We start from the raw sequence: 21843 nt of genomic DNA, 5'->3' as shown, positions 1-21843 counted from the left end.
TAGAGCAGGCTCCCAAAAGACGCAAAGGGTTTATTGTTTATTTTTGCTACCGCATAAATGAGTCAGGACATATTGATTAATAGGTTAGCCTGAAGCCTGGAAAACAGTCATTGTTGTAATGTCACACACCCTACAGCAGTTCACCTACAATATGGACTGACCAAGCATAACAATTTTGGTTACTTTTAAGTATTTCTTTCCAAATTACATTTTACTAAGCTGAAAACCTTTCCTTACAGTAGGCTCCAGTACTTGCCTTAATTTCTTTAATTTTGCAGCAACTTAAACATCCTGAAAATTATATATACTTAAATAATCCACTATTCAAATATAATTAACTATTTCTTCTGTTTTCCAATCCCTCTCACCTCCTCATCAACCTCAATCATCTCCTTCCCACAATTCTACTCCTTACCTCAAAATGCTTGAATATACACTTCCTTTTAAATTACTGCTATACAATTTAATTGTAGCTCACTACATGACTGCTTCACTGACTGTGGTTATCATATAGTTCTTCACTCTGTAATACCTGTAGACTGATTTAGGTCAGTCCATATTGCAGGTGAACTCGTGCAGGGTGTATGGCATTACAATGACTGTTTTCCAGGCTTCAGGCTAATCTACTAATCAATATATATAAAATAGATCAGTGTTCAAACTGTACATTTAAACATCACAATGCTGTACTACCTAATTGCTGTTATCCATAAAAAAAAAACACTGCAGATGTGATATATTTGTGCACAACAGCAATGGTAACTTGGTGATATTTTCCCTTTTTCCAGTGTTTGACTGGCTGTGGAATTGGTATATAACAAAGTTCAAGGAGTGTGTATGTGCTTGCACTCCACACCTGGTGCAGGGGGGGGTTGCCTTCTGCAAACAACAAAAGCTTTTTTTAAAAGGTTTTTTTTGAGTGGAAGATTTGATGGTTGATATTTTCCAGCTGACAAACTTGGTTCTGACTTAACAAGATGTAAGGGAACTGTGTGCATCATCTATTGATTATCTCATGTAACACTTCCTCTGGCATGGTCACTGCTGAAAAGGGTCCATGGAACAGTCAGTCTACCTTATAAACAAATGAATAAATAAAAAATAATAAACATAAAAAAAAACTCAACAATTTTACAGCATTTCTGAACACCAGAATTTTCAGATATTCTAATACTAAGGTCAGGGCAAATCAAAATTATCTAACTTTAATAACAGTACTTTACTTGATTTGCCAGAACAGAAGATTTTCTAAATAACTGCTGTTGATCTTTTATATGATACCAGCACTACTGATTGCTATTGTGCTTAATAATTTATTACCTGTCAATCTTGAGAGATAGCTGATTATTTGCATCCTTTATTGCATTTTGGGCTTCAGCATGTGTCATATTTTCTGCACCTTGACCATCTATAGCCAAAATTACATCGCCTGGGCAGAGATTTGCTAATGATGCTTTGCTTCCTGGAGTAATCTGAAGAGATTAGAAAGTAAAATTAGATTAAATATATTTAAGCCTTTTGTTTGCACAGTGAATTCTGACAATGTAGACGAGGAGTTAACTACAGAACCCTGAGGGAATCATAGTAGTTGGAAAGAAGACATAACACCTCATGTTAACACAAAAGACTCTGGTTAAGATTATTTTTATACGTGAACTACAACAACAGTATTAGGATTTGACAACAATTGCCAAAAAAAACTTATGCTACTTACTCCAAAACAACACCTTAATCAGAAACACATAGTTCATATTACCTGAAGTAATAACACAGAAATAAAAACTACAAGCCAATCTAAACTACTCGAAGTCATAACAGGTGACAACCTCAAATCTGATCACCACATACTTCATTCCATCAAGAAAACTCACCAAAAATTCAGCTTCCTCTATAGGGCTAAACATTATCTGACAGAACAAGCAAGGATTACCTTAGCAGCAACTTAACTTCTTCCATCTCTATTATACGCTTCCCCTCTTCTTACAAATATTAACACTATGTATAAAACTAAACTAACCTCCTGCTACTACAAAATAGCTACATTTGCAATCAAAAACCTTATAAAACACACCACTGCCTTGCATTAAATCAATTACACTGTCTTGAACTCCCAAGCCAGTTGACATACTCACAACTAACCATTGCCTACAACCTACTGTATTCTCTAGACAAATGCCCTGCATTAGAAAATACTCTACTTCACCCACTAGAGATCTTTGTTCTAGCAATTAACTTTTACTATGTATCAGTAAGACATTCAACACTGCTGCAGACTCTCTCTCTCTGCTCTCCTTACATGTCAAAACTCTGGAATGAAATCCCTCACAGTTAAAATAGATATAAAATTGAAATAGTTAAAAACTTTGCTTGAACAGCACCTATTCCAAAGATGGCTCTGTTCTTCCTGCTCACCTAGCCAGCCTCTTTGCTTCCCCATCTTTTTGTACTTTACCGCTCCTCCTCATAGTGCCCTTATTTCCAAAAATAAAGAAGTTATGTACTTACCATAACGTTCCATGTTTGTAGTCCATCTTGACTACATTCTTGCTGGATGGGTTCGGAGCCAGTTCTCGGCTCCAACTCCGCCGATACTAAAGCTCGAGAGCTTTTACTGGCTCGAGGCTAACCCCTATCCCATGGTGCATCACGGCAATTCCCCAGATCTTGTTTGCAAGAAAGTAACTACATACATAATAGTAACTATACTATCAATAACTATGCACATACAAACAGAATACTCTGTATTACTATCCATGCCATGTAATGGACAACTACAACAAGGTCAAACAGCATAATGGATAGTCTACCAGTTCCTCCAGGATACAGGAAGGGGGAAGGAGGGTGGGATGCAAGAATGTAGGCGAGATGGACTACAAATATGGAACATTATGGTAAGCACATAACTTCTTTATGTTATGTAGTCCTATCTCACCGTAATTTTTGCTAAATGGGACAGCGTCCCTAGCACCTTTATCCCGGGTGGCTCAAGCAAAGAGACTCTTTAGCACAGTGGACCCAAAGGATGACCTGTCCCGGGAGGCCAATCCAATTTGTAATGAATGACAAAGGTATGAGGTCTTGCCCAAGTAGCTGCTGCACAAATGGTATCAATTGGGAGTTTTGATCTAAAGGCATATGAAGTTGATACCTGCCCTAGTTGAATGGCCTTTTACTTTAGCAGGTAGTTGTTTCCCAGCAATTTTGTAAGCAAATGAGATGCAGTCTGAAAGCCATTTACACAAAGTGACCTTAGAGACAGGCAAGCCTTTGTTTTTCTCTGAGAAGGAAACAAACAATTGGTCCAATTTCCGAAAATCTTTAGTCCTCTGCAGGTAAAATAGGAGAATTCTGTAGACATCTAACTGGTGTAGTCTGTATTCTGATTTGTTACTGTAATTTGGGAAGAATACTGGTAATTTGATAGTTGTGTTTAGATCATGTTCTGAACATACCTTAGGAAGAAAGAAAGGATTAGTTCTGAGGTCGAATGGTGAGGGCTTGCAATTCTGAAACTCTCTTAGCAGATGTTATAGCAACTAAGAACAATGTCTTCCAAGACAACAATTTCAAGTCAGATGAAGAAGACGGTTCAAAAGGTGGAGAAATCAATGAGGCCAGAACTAAGTTCAAGCCCCAGGGCTCCAGTGGTTGCCTGACTGGAGGTCTGAGAAGGAGGACTCCTTTCAAAAAGGTTTTGCATAAAGAGTGAGACATAATTGGATTTCCCATGTCACCAAAATGATAATTAGAGATGGCAGCTAACTGAACTCTAATGGTAGCAGCTGTAGCTCCTTCTTGAAAAATAGATGCAAGGAAGGACAAGATAGACTCTATGGGAGCTGAATAGGGATCTATGCCTTGGTTAGCTGCCCAAATGGAAAACCTTTTCCATTTACTGGAATATAATTTCCTGGTGGAAGGCTTGTGTAAAGAAATCAGGATTTGTGTAACTGTTGGAGAAAGGGAAATACACCTGGCTATTCTTGGAACTGGAGCAACCATGCTGTTGATTTTAGAGTTTGGATGGTAGGATGTAACTGACCTGATTGATGAATCAGGAGGTCTGGAGATGGTTCCAGAATCCATGGTTCCTCCAAGAAATAGGGCCACAGGAAGGGGAACCAGACTTGGCGAGGCTAGTAAGGAGCAATGAGGATCAGGTTACTCTTCAACAGTTTTGCTTTCTGAATCACTTTTGGTATGAGAGGAAAGGGTGGAAAAGTATAAAGGAGTCCCGGAGGCCAATTGTGGAACAGAGCATCCCTGGGTAACATCCCCGGATGGGGAATGAGGGCAAAGTAGTTGCTGCACTTGGGGTTCATGTACATGGCGAATAGGTCGCAGCAAGGCTGGCCCCATTTTCGGAAAATCTCTTCTGCAACTTCTGTATTCAGGGACCACTCGTGAGACATCAGAATTCCTCGACTCAGTTTGTCTGCTATCACATTGGACTTCCTTGGAATGTGCATTACTGCCAGAAAGCACTGAGTGTCCATCGCCCATTTCCATACTCTTAGTGCCTCTCGACAAAGTGGGTAAGATTTGGTTCTCCCTTGCTTGTTTATGTACCACAATACAGACATATTGTCTGACTGAATCGCAATTGTCCTGGTGGGAAAAAAACTGTGAAATGCTTGCAACGCGTATAGCACCGCTCTCATCTCCAGAACATTTATATGCAAGTAGTTCTCATGATCCTGCCAAATACCGTGGACCGTCATTCCCAGATAATGCCCCCACCCTATCTGGGAAGCATCCGTGGTCAAGACTGCATTTTGTTGAGGGAGAGCAAGTGGATGACCTAATGAAGCTGATCCGTATGTAACCACCATGCTAGATCCTTCTTGCAGGAGTTTGTGATGAGTATTTGGTGAGATAAGGGAACATCCTGCATTGACCACTGGGCAAATAGTAGCCACTGAAGTACTCTGATGTGTAGATGGGCTAGGGGAACTAAAAGAATGGTGAAAGCCATAGTCCCTAGAACCTGAAGAACTATCCTGGCCTGTACTTTGTCTTTTTTCAGCAAGAATCTGACTTGGTTGTGCAATGATTCTATCCTTTCTGGTGTCAGTTTTGCTGTCATGGTGGTTGAGTCTATGTCTGAGCCTAAGAAGACAATGCGCTGCGATGGAGATAAGGCAGATTTTTTTAGATTTATTGTAATCCCTAATCTGGCACACAAGGATAAAGTCTCGTCACTGGCTCTGATATGCTGGTACTTGGTGGTAGCAGTGAGGAGCTAGTCGTCTAGGTATGGAAACACCTGGAATCCTTGATGTCTCAGATGAGCCATTACCACTGACATACATTTGGCGAATACTCTGGGGGCTGTAGTGAGGTCAAAGGGCAGTGTTCAAAATTGAAAATGACTGACTCCCAGCTGAAAGCACAGATGTCTTCTGGAGCGCCTGTCCATTTTGATATGGTAGTATGCATCCTGAAGATCTATGGAGCACATCCAATTGTCTTTCCCGATAAAGGGAAGAATTGACTGCAGAGTCTTCTTCTTCTTTCAGCTGCTCCCATCAGGGGTCTCCACAGCAAATCAACTGTTTCCATTTCTTCCTGTCCTCTGCATCTTGCTCTGTCACACCAACCACCGGCATGTCCTCTCTCACCACATCCATAAACCTTATCTTAGGCCTTCCTCTTTTCCTGTTACCTGGCAGCTTCATCCTTAGCATCTTTCTCCCAATATGCGCTGCATCACTCCTCAGCACATGTCCAAACCAACGTAATCTTCCCCCTCTGGCTTTGTCTCCAAACCTTCCAACCTGCGCTGACCCTCTAATATACTTATTCCTAATCCTGTCCATCCTCGTCACACCCAGTGCAAATCTTAACATCTTTAACTCTGCCACGTCAAGCTCTGACTCCTGCCTTTTTGTCAATGCCACTTTCTCCAAACCATATAACATAGCTGGTCTCACTACCCTCTTGTAGACCTTCCCTTTCACTCTTACTGGTACTCATCTGTCACAAATCACTCCTGACACTCTTCTCCACCCACTCCATCCTGCCTGTACTCTCTTCTTCACCTCTCTTCCACACTCATCATTACTCTGAACCGTTGATCCCAAGTATTTAAACTCATCCACCTTCGCCACCTCTACTCCCTGCATCCTCACCATTCCTCTGTCCTCCCTCTCATTCACACACATATATTCTGTCTTAGTCCTGCTGATCTTCATTCCTCTTCTCTCTAGAGCATATCTCCACCTCTCCAGGATCTCCTCCACCTGTTCCCTACTCCCACTACAGATCACAATGTCATCTGCAAACAACATAGTCCACGGGGACTCCTGTCTGATCTCATCTGTCAACCTTTCTATCACCATTACAAATAAGAAAGGGCTCAGAGCTGAAAGTACAGTTTTGTACCTACCATAAATGTAGATGTTCGAGTGTTCACACTGCTGCAGTCATTACACTTGGATTATCCTGCCATCAGGCGGTCCCGCAGTCGGCCAGAATTCCAAAGTCTTGGTCCAGCGTTGGTTGCTGTCGCTTCTTCCCTGACGTCAGTGTGCCAGGGGTATATAAGATGCATCCGAAGCCATTTTCTTCAGTTTTTCTTGCCCCAGATGTCAGGTGCCCCCAAGTAGGTAGGCAATACATACTGCTAATAAAACATACATAAAAAATAAAAACAATACCTTCAGTTACAAGCAAATACACCACAAAGGTTGTATAGGATAGAAAGGTATAGATAAGTCCAGCTAGGACAGAGAGGATGGAGGAAGGGTAACCTGGACTGCAGCAGTGTGAACACTCGAACATCTACATTTATGGTAGGTACAAAACTGTACTATGTTCATCGTGTTACACTGCTGCAGTCATTACACTTGGGTAGAATCCCAAAGCTAAGGTTGGGTGGCTGGTCTATAAAGAGTTAGGATTAGCTATGAGGCCCTGCAGAACTGCAGTGGCAAATCCTGCTCTGGATTTAGAGCAAAGAGGCAAGTGGTAATGCTTGGTAAAGGTGTGCACTGAGCTCCAAGTTGCAGCCTCCAAAATTTCCTTGGTTGGTACTCCTCTGAGAAAGGCTGTTGAAGTGGTTGTTGCTCTGGTAGAATGTGGCCTAATGTTATTAGAGACTGATTTTCCATGCTGTGTAGCAGTAACAAATACACTGTCCTATCCATTTGGAAATAGTCTGCTTTGAGATAGCCTTGCCCTGTGATCCTGCAGCATATGCTACAAACAGTTGCTCAGTTTTCCTGAAAGCTTTTGTTTTGTCCAAGCAGAAGCGTAGCTGCCTGTGTATGTCCAAAGAGTGCAGAAGTTTCTCCCCTTTATTCTGGGGATTTGGATAGAAAGTTGGCAAATGGATGGTTTGGTTAAGAGCCACACTAGATACCACCTTTGGCATGAAGGTAGTGTTTGTCCTTAAAGAAACCCTGTCCTGATGAAATATTATGAAAGGTTCCACTGCCATTAATGCCTGTAGCTCTGAGACTCTTCGTGCTGAAGTTACTGCCAGGAGCAGAGCTGTTTTCCATGATAAAAATTTTAGATCGGCTGTATTAGCTGGCTCAAAAGGAGGCAAGGTCAGTTTTTCCAAAACAAAATTGAGGTCCCACGGTGGTGTTGGTGCTCTCCGGGGCGGTCTTATGTTTTTAGCCCCTCTGAGGTACTGCTTTAGCAAGAGATGAGAGAATAAAGGAGGATCCGTGTTGTAATAAGCTGAGATGGCAGAGGCGTGGATCTTAATTGATGAGAAGGATAGGCCTTTGTCCAGCATCTCAGTTAAGTATTGTAAAATCTGAGGAATGTTTGGGACAAGAGGGTCAAGGCTTTGAGTCTGGTTCCAGGCACAGAATCTCTTCCATTTTTCTGAGTAAGATTTCCTGGTGCTAGGCCTCCTGGCCTCCAAAATGACATCCATAACAGCTTTAGAGAGAGGTGTTGCCTGTTTGACTAACGAATCTGCCATGCAGCCAGGTTTAGGGTTTTGAGCTGACCGTGCAGGATCTGATTGTTTTGTTGAGTCAGGAGGTGTGAAATTTGAGGCAAAATCCATGGTGGGTCTTGAGCTAAGTTCTTTAAGATTGGGTACCAGTGCTGGCGTGGCCAGTCTGGAGCAATCAGGATCATCTGTGGTTTTTCTTGTCTGGCTTTTAAGAGTACCTTTGAAAGGAGAGGTAGTGGTGAGAAGGCATAAACTTTTAGGCTTTTCCAGCTGAATGAAACAGCATCCACTTTCCATGCTTGTGTGTGGTAAGTCCTTGTGCAGAATTTTTGTAGTTGGCAATTCAGTGGGGAGGCAAAAAGATCTATGTCTGGGCACCCCCATTTTTGCGTTACCATGCTGAAGATTTGTGGATTCAATTTCCATTTGTGAGGGTCCATGATATTTCTGCTGAGATCGTCTGCCAGAGTATTTTTCATTCCTGGCAGGAATTGTGCTTGCAGATGAACTTGATAAGTTAGAGCTGTGTTCCACAAGGTCATGGCTTGCCTGCATAGGGGATAAGAACGAGTGCCCCCTTGCTTGTTTATGTACCACATTACTGTGGTGTTGTCTGTCTTTAATAATAATTGTCCTGGATGCAGAAGGTCCTTGAAAGCTGTTGGGGCATTTTGAACAGCCAACATCTCTTTTTGATTGATGTGAAGATGCATTTGGTCTGTGGTCCACTTGCCCTGAATACATTTTCCTGCCATGTGTGCTCCCCAGGCGTAATCCGAAGAATCTGTTGTTAGAGTCTGCCTGGCTGTGGGTAGAATGAAAGGCTGACCCTTACTGAGGTGACATGCCTGTGCCCACCATCGAAACTCCTGTTGTAGGCAGGGAATTATTGGTAGTACTGTTTCTAAATTGTGAGAGTGTTGAGTCCAAACATTTTTTAGGTACCATTGTAATTTCCTGATATGCAGTCTGGCATATGGAATTAGTAGTATGCAGGATGCCATGAATCCCAGGGCCTGTAGAATTTTTCTTGCAGGGAGATGGGACTTTTTTGCCAGTAATTGAAAATATTGAGTCAGTTGTCCTTGTTTGTCTGGCGTGAGATAAGCCATCTAGGCTGTTGTGTCCAAGCTGGCACCCAGGAATATTATCTGTTGTGAGGGCACTAGTTTTGACTTCTTTTCGTTTACTATGTACCATAGATAAATTAGCAGCCTTTTTACAAATGCCAGATGCTTTAGAAGAATGTCCTTTTTCTCTGCTTGAATGAGACAGTCGTCCAGGTATGGATATATTTGAATTCCTTTTTGTCTGTAAAATGCAATTACTGGTGCTAGGCACTTTGTAAAGACCCTGGGTGCAGTAGATAAGCCAAAGGGCAGTGCAGAGAATTGGTAGTGCATTGTACCCACTTTGAATCTGAGGTATCTTCTGCAATCTTGTCTGATAGGGACATGCAGGTATGCCTCTTTGAGGTCCAGATTAACAAGCCAAGCCTTCTTGCCCAGCATGGGAAGAAGCTGCTGTAGTGTCAACATTTTGAATTTCGGAACATCCAGGTAAGTATTTAGAGTTGAAAGGTCTAGTATGAGTCTCCAGGCTTTGTCCTTTCTGGGGACCAGGAAGAGTCTTGAGTAAAATCCTTGTCCTTGTTCCTGCTGTGGTACTTTTTGAATAGCTCTCATGTCCATGAGGGCTGAAATTTGTTTTTGAGCCTCTGCCCATTGATTTTGTGGCAGGTTTGGCATTCCCTTTAGCCTTGGTAAAGTGTGAAAGTGGAACCTGTATCCTTGAGACACAATATTCAGAACCCATTTGTCTTGGGTGATTGCCAATTTTGAGGAAAAAGTGCTAGTTTCCCCCCTAAGGGGGCTGCCAAAAGGGAAGTGCTTGGCATACGAAGGGGAAGTCATTGGGACTGTTTCCTGTAAGGTTGAGACTTGTCCTCACCTCCTTTTGGGGTTGAGGTACCCCACTGTCGTTGTCTGTAAGAGCCTTGGGGTTGAGATCTGCCTCTTGGGCATCTGTATCTGCCTCTCTGTGGCCTGTCTGACACTGGAAAGGACCAATTCTTTGTAGGCCAATTTCTGCTAAATCGAGGTGGCTGTACCTGTAAGAAATCTTTGACTGTTTGCATAGATTTAGCTTTATCCTCCATTTTCTTTAACACCTCTTCTGCCTTAACACCAAACAAGGTATCATGCTGTAAAGGAGCATCCAATAATTTTGCCTTAACACGGTCAGGTAAACTCTGTTCTTTTAACCAAGTATGTCTTCGAATCACAGAACCTGTAACTGCGGCTCTACAAGAGGCCTCTAAAGAATCAAAACCACATTGCAGAGTATGTTTTCCCACCTGTTCAACTGCATGCAATAAATCCTGCATTTCTTTATAGTCAGGAGCTTCTGAGCTTGTAAGCATTTTCTGTTTTAACTGAGCCATTAAATATAGTTGGTACTTAAGCATGTGAAAATGGCAATTTAAAGCCCTTACTGCTAAAGTTGCAGAAGTGTAAACTTTCTTCCCACATCTATCCAATGCTCTAAAATCTCTGTCAGAGGGGGCTGGATTTTTTGCAATGGAATCCTTAACCCCTTTGGGACCCTGGGAAATGGTTTCTGGGTCAGCAGAAGTGTTTTTATAAAGAAACTTGTAAGAGTCAGGGACTCTATAATACCTATCTGGCTTGGCTGGAGCAGGGGGCAAAGAATCAGGAGATAAGCTGGATTCAGAGAACACATCATCCACAATATCTAACAAAGGCGGAATACCAAGGGGCCTGTGCTGAGGCAATAAAAGGAAGTCCCTGAGCCTTTTCTTAGATTCTGAATAATCCTGACTTTCCCAATGGAAATGTTCCCTCATGGTATGTAAAGTTTCCCCAAAACAGTAATCCTCAGGAGGAGAGGCTGAAGGAATAGATTCTTCAGCATCAGAGTCCTCATAGGGGGGTAGAGAGTATCCCTGGTCTGAAGAGGAATCAGAGGAAATGGAAACTTGTTCAGAGGAATCATAGTCTGTATCCTGCCTAGACCTTTTTTCAGGAGGGGGATGGGAACCCCTGATTAGAGTAATGAGGTCTTCGGCCATTTTGAGCATCTGTTTCTTAGGCATGGAGGACTGTCCTGGAGAATGCTGTACTTGCTTCTTTGTCTTTAATGGTGTTTTTGTCTTGGCTGTTGCTTTAATGGTAAGTTGTGAAGGTCTGAAAACACCCTCAGAAGCCGATGCCTGCTCAGCGGCTCCGGACCCATCTGAGGGATTAGTTTCCGTAGGCCCAATACCTTGAGTTTCCAGAGGCCTAGTTGTCTCCACGTGGGAGTCGGAGGCAGCCTGTGGCTCTGAGGTAGCAGGTGTCAGGGGCTGCAAAAGCACCTCACTGAGAACCAGCGAACCAGCAACTGGCTTAGAAGAGGCTTCGTCATCGGTTTTGGACCTCGGATGCTTGTCTTTATCCTTGTCTTTGCGTTTTTTATGAATTGCAGTCGTTGGTTGTTCTGATGGCATTGTATAATTGAACATTCGGCCAAAGTAGTGCAAATCAAAATCAAAATATCGTTTCATAGTGCGTTTGTTAAATCTAGCACAAAACCGAGAACTAGTGACGTCGTGCTCAGGACCTAGGCATGGAATACAGTAAAAGTGGAAGTCCTTATGAGGTATTTACTTCCCACAAGAAATACAATTATTAACTTTTTCTGACATCGGTCTAAGGCAAGAAAAAAGTTTCCCCAACGGGGTACTTAGCTTTATTGAAGACTTCGTATCTGAAATTCGACTTCGAAAATCTCAGGAGTCGGCCGACCGGCACTTGCGAACTGCTTTTGCTTCGGGCACTATGCAGCAAGAAAGACTGAAGAAAATGGCGTCGGATGCATCTTATATACCCCTGGTGCACTGACGTCAGGGAAGAAGCGACAGCAACTGACGCCGGACCAAGACCTTGGAACTCTGGCCGACTGTGGGACTGCCTGATGGCAGGATAACCCAAGCGTAATGACTGCAGCAGTCTAACACGATGAACATCCTTGATGTAATCCCACCTCCACCTTAAATGCATCCGTCACTCCCACCGCAGACCTCAACGCTGTCACATTACCCTTGTACATATCCTGTACCACTCTTACATACTTTTCTGACACTCCTGACTTCCTCATACAATACCACAACTCCTCTCTAGGCACCCTGTCATATGCTTTCTCTAAATCCACAAAGACACAATGCAACTCCTTCTGACATTCTCTGTACTTTTCCATCAACACTCTCAAAGCAAACATCACATCTGTAGTTCTCTTTCCTGGCATGAAACCATACTGCTGATCACTAATCATCACCTCCCTTCTTAACCTAGCTTCCACTACTCTTTCCCATAACTTCATGCTGTGACTGATCAATTTAATCCCTCTGTAGTTACTACAGCTCTGCACATCACCCTTATTCTTAAAAATCGGTACCAAAACACTTTTTCTCCATTCCTTAGGCATCCTCTCACTTTCCAAGATTTCATTAAACAATCTAGTTAAAAACTCCACTGCCATTTCACCTAAACACCTCTATGCTTCCACAGGTATGTCATCTGGACCAACAGCCTTTCTGTTCTTCATCCTCTTCACAGCTATCCTTACTTCCTCCTTGCTAATCCACTGCACTTCATGATTGACTATCCGCACATCATCCAACCTTCTCTCCCTATCATTCTCTTCATTCCTCAGCCCCTTAAAGTACTCTTTCCATCTGATCAACACACTCTCCTCGCTTGTGAGTACGTTTCCCTCATTATCCTTTATCACCCTTACCTGTTGCACATCTTTACTAGCTCGGTCCCTCTGTCTAGCCAATCGGAACAGGTCCTTTTCTCTCTCCTTAGTGTCCAACCTTTTATACAACTCATCATACGCCTTATCCTTAGCCTTCACCACCTCTCTCTTTGCCATGCACCTCATCTCCTTATACTCTTGTCTACTTTCTTCATCTCTCTGACAATCCCACTTCTTCTTCGCCAACCTCTTTCTCTGTATACTCTCCTGTACTTCTTCTTTCCACCACCAGGTCTCCTTGTCCTCCTTCCTTGACTGCAGAGTGATCCTACGGAACTTTGACTTCTTTACAGACTTGTTGAATTTGCTGAGATCTAGAACTGATCTCCAGTTCCTTTTGGAACTAAAAAGAATTGTGAGTAAGTTCCGGATCCTATTTGCTCTGTGGGGACTTCTTGGATGACTCTTTTTTGAAGCAATGAGATGACTTCTGATTTTGCACGGTCTAAGTGAATGGGTGGCACATCTGGTAAAGACCGATTTACCAGGGGATTGGAAACAAAGGGGATGAGGTAACCTTTGAAATTATATTTTGTACCCAACGATCTTGGGAAATTTGTAGCCAGGCGCTTGGGTACAGTGAGAGACGACCCTCAACTGCCTCCAGAGACGGACAGTTTGGCAAACCCTCAGGGACGATGGAAGGGATGATCAGAGAAAGCATCTCTATCTCCCTGATGTTGCAGACTACCTCTGCCGTGAGCATGGCATCTTCCATTATATACTCCCCCTCTACCTCTGACCTTGTACCTGAGGGAAACCTTTTTGGGATTTATGGAACCACATTTTCCCTCCTGTTTGACCCTTGGGATAGGGTCTAGAAGGAAGGGAGAAACGGACTCCAACAGCAGATAATGTTTTCCCTTCCTGCTCATACCTGGTCAAAGTCTCTTTTACCTGAAGTCCAAAAAGAGTTGAACCATCAAAGTGGATGTTGGTAAAGGAAGACTTAAAGGATTCCATAAAGTTGCATAGATACATCCAGGAATGTCTCCTAAGAGAAATTCCTGCTGCGGCTGCCCTGCTCGCTCCGTCAGCTGCATAGGAAATCAGCCTCATGGAGGAGTTAGCAATAGATGTAAGGGTGGAGAGCTGCGCAGATACCTTGTCTGTGGATCCTGAAGCTACTAAACCCCAAAGGGTATCTCCCAACTCCTTCAGGAGATCCCTCTGAAGTCTAGTAAAATGGGACAGGTAATTCAGTGATCGTAAGGTAAATGCCACTGAAGAAAAGGTACACTTTCCATACCTATCCATTGTCCTAGACTCTTTATTAGGAGGATGGACATTTGAGGATGTCTCTAACAACTTTTTCGTGGCCACTGCTACCACCATGGCATCCACAGGAACTCCCTTAGAAAGATTTGTCTTCTGGAGCGGTCATAAATTTGTTGGCCTCCTCGGGACAGGCTCCACTGTGTCCGGGGAGGTCCAAGCTTTCTGGGATATGACCCCCAAAAGTTGGTCATATGGCGGTGTCACCCAGGAGGTGGAAGGTCAGGAACCAAAGGCCTCAAGGTGCACTGATTCATCCTCAGTAGGGTTAGAGGTCTTCCAATCACCCCTCTTCCTAAGGATTTCAAGGATGTTTGCAAAACAGACATTCTCAGAGAGGGATCTTGGGGACCCTTCTGACTCTTCCAAATCAGTGTCTGACGTGATAGACTCAGGTGAGTCGATGTGCTTCCTCTTACAAAGTCTCTTCCGAGGGACCTCTCCAGTGCGATAATCTGGGGAGGTCTCAGAAGAGGGGATACCTCCAATGGGGGGGCTCCTTGAGTCTCTGGTTCCCTACGCTGAGGGGCAGGCTGGGGAGAAGAGGTTGCTACCAGCTGCTGGAGGGATGTTGGGTCCAAAGGCATGGCTTTGGCACTGGACAAAGCTTTCTCTATTGCTTCGAAGGCCTTACCTCCTCGCTCAGAAGAAGACCTCCACTCTGAGGAAACGGAAGGTCGGCTCCGAGCAGTAGGGACAGGTTCTGAAGCAGACGTGGGAGCCGAGCTCACTCGAGCCGATGCACCGAGAGGGAAGGTCGGTTCCAGAGAAATACCAGGGTGACTATCTCTCTCAAAGTTGAATTGAGAATGTCGGCTCCCAGACCCCACGGCTCCAGACTGAGCTGATGAGGATAGAGTTATCAGTTCCGAGGAAGCAGGAAGAATTCTCGGAATCAAAGGATCCAGCACAGAAGGACCCGAAGCATTCGACTCCGAGAGCGAAGCAGTCGGAGGAGGAGCAGTAGCCTGAAGATGGGATGGCTCCGAAGCCTTTTGGTCTGGAGGAGCTAACATTTTAGCCAGGGCCGAGTCACAGAGCAGTCTCTTCACCACCCACTCGACATCCTCATCAGAAAGTGTCCTGCAGGAATGGGTGGAGATAGAAGGAGATCTCCTCCTTTCCAAAATAGGAGATCTTAAGGTTGGTGAAATGGGATCCAAAACAGGTGAGTGTCTCGATATAGAAGGTTGTCTCAGCATCGAAGAAACTGATGGCTCCAAGACAGAAGAAGCAGAATCAGAGCCATAACTCCTCAGCTCCATCGCTTTAGACTTCTTTGATGGTTCTGAAGCTGGAACCGATGGAGATTTTCTTTTCAGAGTTTTGGGAACTGTCTGACCAAGTTCCAGCTGTTTCTGGAAGGAACTAGTCATAAGGCCCCTGTCTATCAGTTTTCTTTTTCTTTCATTAAGAACCCTAGTACTAAAGGCATGACAGAAAGTACAGGGTTCTTGTAAATGAGCCTCTCCAAGACAGTACACACAGCTGGTGTGACTGTCAGTTAAAGATGTTTTTTGAGAACACTTGTTGCATGTTTTGAAAACCAGAAGGGCGGTGTTCTTTATGTTCTCTGTCTTTATCTTTGGACATATTCATGGTAAAAGAGATAACAATACAATACAATAACAAGAGAAGAAGAATTTTATATATATATATATATATATATATATATATATATATATATATATATATATATATTTTTTTTTTTTTTAATAAAGGAAAGAAGGACTAGCACTCAGAGAGGAAAGGCCCTCTAATTTAAATGGGCAACTACGGCCCTCTAACTAAAACGGGCCATACAATCCTCAAGAAAAGGGGACAAGGGAGCAAACTCTCTGAACAATCACACAGTTAATGGGTAAAACTCTTAATATAGAATAAGAGAAGAAAAATAGACAAAAATATCAAATATTATCAAAAAAATATTCTACTTAGCCAACGAGCCAGTAAGGAGACAACCTCAAAGCTTTTGCGGCAAATGAGATCTGGGGAATTGCCGTGATGCACCATGGGACAGGGGTTAGCCTCGAGCCAGTAAAAGCTCTTGAGCTTTAGTATTGGCCGAGTCATCCAGTAAGAATTACGGCAAGATAGGACTACATAACATCTTACTTTTTGTCTTTCTCTCACACCCTACCACTGACTACAATTCTTCCTCTGTCCACTTACCTTCCTGCTCATTTTCATAACTTCTCCTTTCATATATCTTATCATTTTTTAAGCTACATTCTATTTGACTTCTGTATATTATTACTAAACTCAAAAACACCCCAGTTTTATATTTTCCCTGCAGCCTTCATGCTATAAATACATAAATTGTTACTATATGTTATTTCTCTATTCAGTTATTAGCCAGTTTATGTTAGTCTCCTTCTTTTTTGAATTATTATTATTAGAATTCTTTTTATTGAAACTGGCTTTTACAATGCTTTTTATTGAAATTGGCTTTGTGGCTCCTTCTCTCTGTGGTTCTGTCACGCTTCTCACATTGGCTGATTGGTTGAAGAAGCAATACCCACTGAGTTGCATCATCATCCGGCCTCTCCACCCCAATCAGCTTACTCTGAATTACTGCTAGCAAGAACTTATACTGTGGATTCCTAAGTCCCCAAAACACAACACTACAAAACCGCTTCTTGCAACAAATAATGGTTGCTGCAGTCTGTCATTGCACTTCCCTACATAATTTCCAACACACACACACACACACACACACACACACACACACACACACACACACACACACACACACACACACACACACTCTCTTGTATCTCCCTATATAATTTCCTACAGACACAGATGCACACACATGCACAAACACACACACACACACACACACACACACACACACACACACACACACACACACACACACACACACACACACACACACACACACACACACACACACACACACACACACACACACACACACATGCGCGCGCGCGTGCACGCACAGTCTCAAACAACAATACAAGACCACTTCTTGAAGCAAATAATGGTTCCTGCAGTCTGTGATCACATCTCAATAGATCATTTCCTCCACACACCCACACACTCACATGCACACAGAAACAAGAAAATCTGTAATTCTCTCACTGAATAACTACTAAATTGGTACAGCTGTCATGACTAATTTGTACCGCCGAGTCCATACAGCTGTGATAAGTAATGCTGTGTACCGCTAAATCTGTACATACAGCTATTTACAAGACAACTAATGCATGCCACTTTTTGCTGTACATATTCCACTATTACTGAGAAATTCTTTCAGACTCAGCTCACTAACAAAAAGAAAGGGCCACTGCTTTGTGGACCTTGCGAGGAAGCCATCCGTTGTAACAAACTGTTTAATTTATTCCAGCTCTCTGTACCATAGCTCTCAAACAATCAAGATAAAGCTCAAAAGAATCAGGGAAAAGCCAGAACTAATCGGGTGCACTTTTAAAATATTATTCAGTTGAGAAAATTACAGCATAACTGATTGTAAATTAATATACATTTTTCCAACATAAAAGATTTTCCTTAACACCAAAAGGTTTGACAATTTATCTCCTGCAAACTCTATTCTGAAAACAGTGGTTCCCTAATTTTCATTGCAGACTCCTAATTTCAACCAGTAACTGCTAGTTCATGATACACTTGTTGTGGGTACCAAAATTTATAACAACTGAACAACCAGTATCTTAAACTCTACATCAGGTCATCCTGTTGTTTGATGCATTACAAGAAATGTACACATTAAGAAATGTGCGTGACAATTCACTCAGTTAATAAGCATTTAGGGTGACACTAACTGATTACCAAAAAGTAAAAAATAAAAATGTAAGTCAAAAAAAATTTTTTTTAATAAAAAATGCTTTTTATTGAGTCACTCTAAAAAGTAAAAAATAAAGAAGAAAAGTGAAAACTTTGCAAAGGAAAGTCAGACAAGCTGATTTCAGAAAAGCATTCAAGGTTAGTTTTGCTGATTCTGATAAGGACATACCAGAAGAAGTACCAAGAATCACCAAAACCAACCTTGAATGGAGTGTAAATAACTTTTTATCTAATGTTGCCAATTTTCTTTCTTTCATCAACTGTTGGGACAGAGTCCCAAGCTATGTAAAGTCTTTGGTGGACTCTAAGGATGGATCTTCCTGAGCACAGTTGAGACAAAGGCTGCTCTTCTCCTCAAGATCAGATCCAATTTGTAATGAGTAATAAAGGTACGAGGAATGGCCCAGCTGCACACATGTCGTCCATGGAAGCCCTAGATAGAAACACTGAATAAGTTGCCATGGAACTACTTGAATGGGCTCTTAAAAGTTTTGGTAAGTATAGACCCAACTTGTGTAGACAAATTATATGCAATCCGTCAGCCATCTGGCTAAAGTTTACTTTGCAACTGATTTGCCCAATTTAGAATCTGCAAAGGACACAAATAATTGATCTGTCTTCCTAATTTCTTTTGTTCTATGTAAGTAAAAATGTAATTGTCTGTGAATATCTAATAAATGCAACATATATTCACCTTTGTTTGAAAATTTAGGAAAGAAGACTAGCAGATTAATGGACTGGTTGATAATGGATTCTGACACCACCTTAAGAAGGAAAGAAGGGCTGGTATGTAATATGACTCTATCCCTATGAAAAACAAGTAGGGAGGTTTAGAGGATAATGCTTGAAGTTCCAAAATTCTTCTAGTAGAGGTAATGGCCACTAAAAAGACAGTTTTCCAGGTAAGGAACTTAAGATCACATTTTGCTGCTGGTTCAAAGGGGGAGTGAATTAAGGCCTGCAGTACCAAATCTAAATCCCGTGGTGGAGTAGGGTCTTTATAGGAAGATCTCGGCAGGAGAGTGCCTCTCAAAAAAGGCCTTATCAAGCTTAGATGAAGCCAAGGAAGAATTTTCAAATCCAATATGAAAGTTAGAGATTGCTGCTAACTGAACTCTAATCCTTGAGGAGCTAGCTCCTTCATTAAAACGTGTTGCCAAAGATTCAAGGACACTCTGTACAGGGGCTGAGAAGGGGTTAGTATGTTTCTGATGTTGCCAAAAACAAACCTTTTCTATTTACTTCTGTAAAGTTTTCTTGTAGAAGCCTTAAGGGAAGACAAAAGTATAAGTCAGACAGAGGAAGACAGCATCAGTTGTCTGGCTATTAAAGGACAACAATGGGATTCTATTATTAAATGCTCAACTTCTCTGTCTTTGTTCTCCCTATTTGCTATCCCTGCTATGAATAAATAACAATACAACATTTAAAATATTTTAAGTTGACTGTTTCTCTCCACTAGAGCAGTACCTTACTGTACCGTGTTGGTTTCACTTTCAAAAAACGTTTGTTCCACCCTGGAAAAGTCTCCAATTCACTGATGTCATCAAGGCCACTGGATACAGGTAGTTTTCTGGCCATTTCCCTCCCCAAACTGACATCACCACTACCATCCTAAAAACCCACCCGTACTGTGATGTCACAGCTCCCTGGTCCTTCCCATACCCATACAAAAAATAAAGGCTAGAAGAAGGAAACAGTACATGAGTCAAATCTCCTGCTGTGAGTGGTCAATCACAGTAGGTAATGGCTCAAATTACCCTTAGCACTTTGACAGCTAGGGAAGTTAGGTGTGAAGGGGGTTGAGAGATGAGTCAAAGTAGTACAAATTCAGGCTTCACAAAAGACTGCAGTTTAGCCATTCTAAATAGAAGCAGCAGTAAAAAGCATTTTGAAAGTCTGTTCTGTGGCATTTGCACTGTTTGTGTTTTAAGTAGTCATTAATTTTATTTTTTTTATTTTATTTATTTTACATTTGTTGACCGGGATAGTCTGACTGGATGCATGTCCATTTTCAGCGGAGGCCCGGGGAGAAAAGCTCCAAGGGTAAGCAGATACAGCATTACATAATACCAGCATTACATATTACAAACAGACTATTTACAGATATTACATAAGTAAGCAAGTTAAACAAGTTCCACAGGTTACAGTTAATCCTGACCACAAGTCAGGATTAAATTAAATTACACAGTAAACTGGTTAACAGGTTTTTACACATTCTAGAGAGAGTTAGCCAGGCTTGATACATTGACATAGCCAGTTAAGTGACAAATGTTGTTTGAGTCTAGTTTTAAATTGACCTAAGGTGGAAAATAAGGTAATATCAGCTGGAAGAGAGTTCCAGGATCTACTTACAGAGTTTGCAAAGAGAGAATCACCGGCTGTGTTATTAATTTTGCTAGTCTGAATTAGTAGTTTGTTAGAGAATCGAAGCGGTCTAGGATTGTTATGGGGGTGATAACATTTTTAAGTGCAGGAGTATTGTCCGGATTATAGAGGATTTTATTAGCCATAATCAGTTGGTTATACTGGATTAGGCTGGGTAGTTCAAGGCAACCAAGCTGATTTAGATTGATGCAATGATGTGTCCTAAAAGGCAGCCCAGTGGCAAACCTGGCAATATGGTTGTAGCAAATTGAGAGTTTGTTACAGACAGTCTTGTTTAAATTCGAGAATAGAGGGGATGCATACAGAAGGGTTGAAAGAAGGTGAGAGCGAGCTATGGCAATTTTAGCTGGAGGAGTTAGGAAGGCTTTTATTCTGTAAAGTGACCCTAGTTTTTTATTGATGGTTTTGATAGTTTGGTTAACATGTAGGTCAAATTTTAGATTATTGTCTATGATGACACCTAATAGTTTTGTAGATGGGTCAGAGGAGATTATTGTGCCATCATTTGATTTTATGGTAAAGGTGAAAGCAGTAGATCTACGTGTTGGTGAAAATAACAGCATTTTAGTTTTTTTGGGATTTAGGATCAGACAATGTTCAGAAAGCCAGTTTTCTATTGTATTAAAGGTGGTCTGGGTAGCTGACCATAACTCTACTGGAGATGTGGCTGAGCAAATCAGAGTAGAGTCATCAGCATATTGGATACAGCTGACTTTTGGGATGACAGTATAAAGGTCGTTAATGAAGATGGAGAACAGCAAGGGCCCTAGTATAGAGCCTTGTGGTACTCCAAGGGTGTTAGGTAGAAGGTTAGAGAGTTTGTTCTGCCAGAGGACAGCCTGCTGTCGACCATTCAGGTAGGATTGAAACCATTGGAGGGTTCCAGTATCTAGACAGAATGCTTGCAGGGTGTGGATTAAAAGTTGGTGATCAACCATATTGAATGCCTTGGAAAGATCCAAAAAGAGGGCTGAGGATATATAATTATTGTTGCGATTATGGTTTATGGTGTTAGTAAAGGCTAGGAGGGCTGAAGTAGTGCTGTGATGAGGACGGAAGCCATGCTGAGTGTCTGCCATAAGGCGATTTTGGATTAGGTGGTGCATGAGTTGTCTATGAATACATTTTTCCATAATCTTTGCAAGTGGAGAGAGTATAGCTATTGGCCTATAATTGGAGAATTCAGTAGAGCTGCCTCCTTTGTGAAGTGGGATTACATAGGATATTTTCCAGATGGTGGGAATTTTAGCTTCTGCTATGATTCGATTGATTAGTATTGAGATGGGGTAAGCAATAGCATTAGCTGATTTTTGTAGGTACTCGGCAGGGAGTTGATCAGCAGCAAATGTAGTGGGTTTTAATTTTTTGATCAACGTACGTATAAGTGAAGTGGCGACTGGTTGGAAGCTGAACGCAAGTAGGTTTCTAGGGGTGCTACTTTCAGGATCAGGGGAGCTAGGAGGTAGTTGGCTAGCTAGGGCTTGAAAATTGTCTCAGTAAAGAATTGGTTAAAACTGTCAGAAACATCTTCAGGAGTTTTATCAATAGTAGTAGCAGGGATTGGCTTTGAAGTTTGTCCAGGATGTAGTAGATTATTTAAACCTGCCCAAAACTTCTGAGGG

General features: G+C 42.1%; 1 protein-coding gene across 3 annotated transcripts in view; it reads right to left on the bottom strand.

The window, feature by feature from the left end:
* Positions 1–21843, bottom strand: part of PDLIM3 (PDZ and LIM domain 3) — a 716648-nt gene that overhangs the window by 518560 nt on the left and 176245 nt on the right. For all 3 annotated transcript variants that reach the window (XM_044069031.1, XM_044069033.1, XM_044069032.1), the window contains exon 2: positions 1321–1472. In XM_044069031.1, coding sequence (XP_043924966.1) covers positions 1321–1472 — 152 coding nt within the window. The remainder of the gene's footprint in view (positions 1–1320; positions 1473–21843) is intronic.

Source organism: Protopterus annectens, chromosome 4.part0, assembly GCF_019279795.1.
Source record: "Protopterus annectens isolate FY-2018-M chromosome 4.part0, PAN1.0, whole genome shotgun sequence".
Lineage (NCBI taxonomy): Eukaryota > Metazoa > Chordata > Ceratodontiformes > Protopteridae > Protopterus > Protopterus annectens.
Note: the sequence above shows the minus strand (reverse complement) of the source record. Positions and strands in the feature narration are given on the sequence as shown.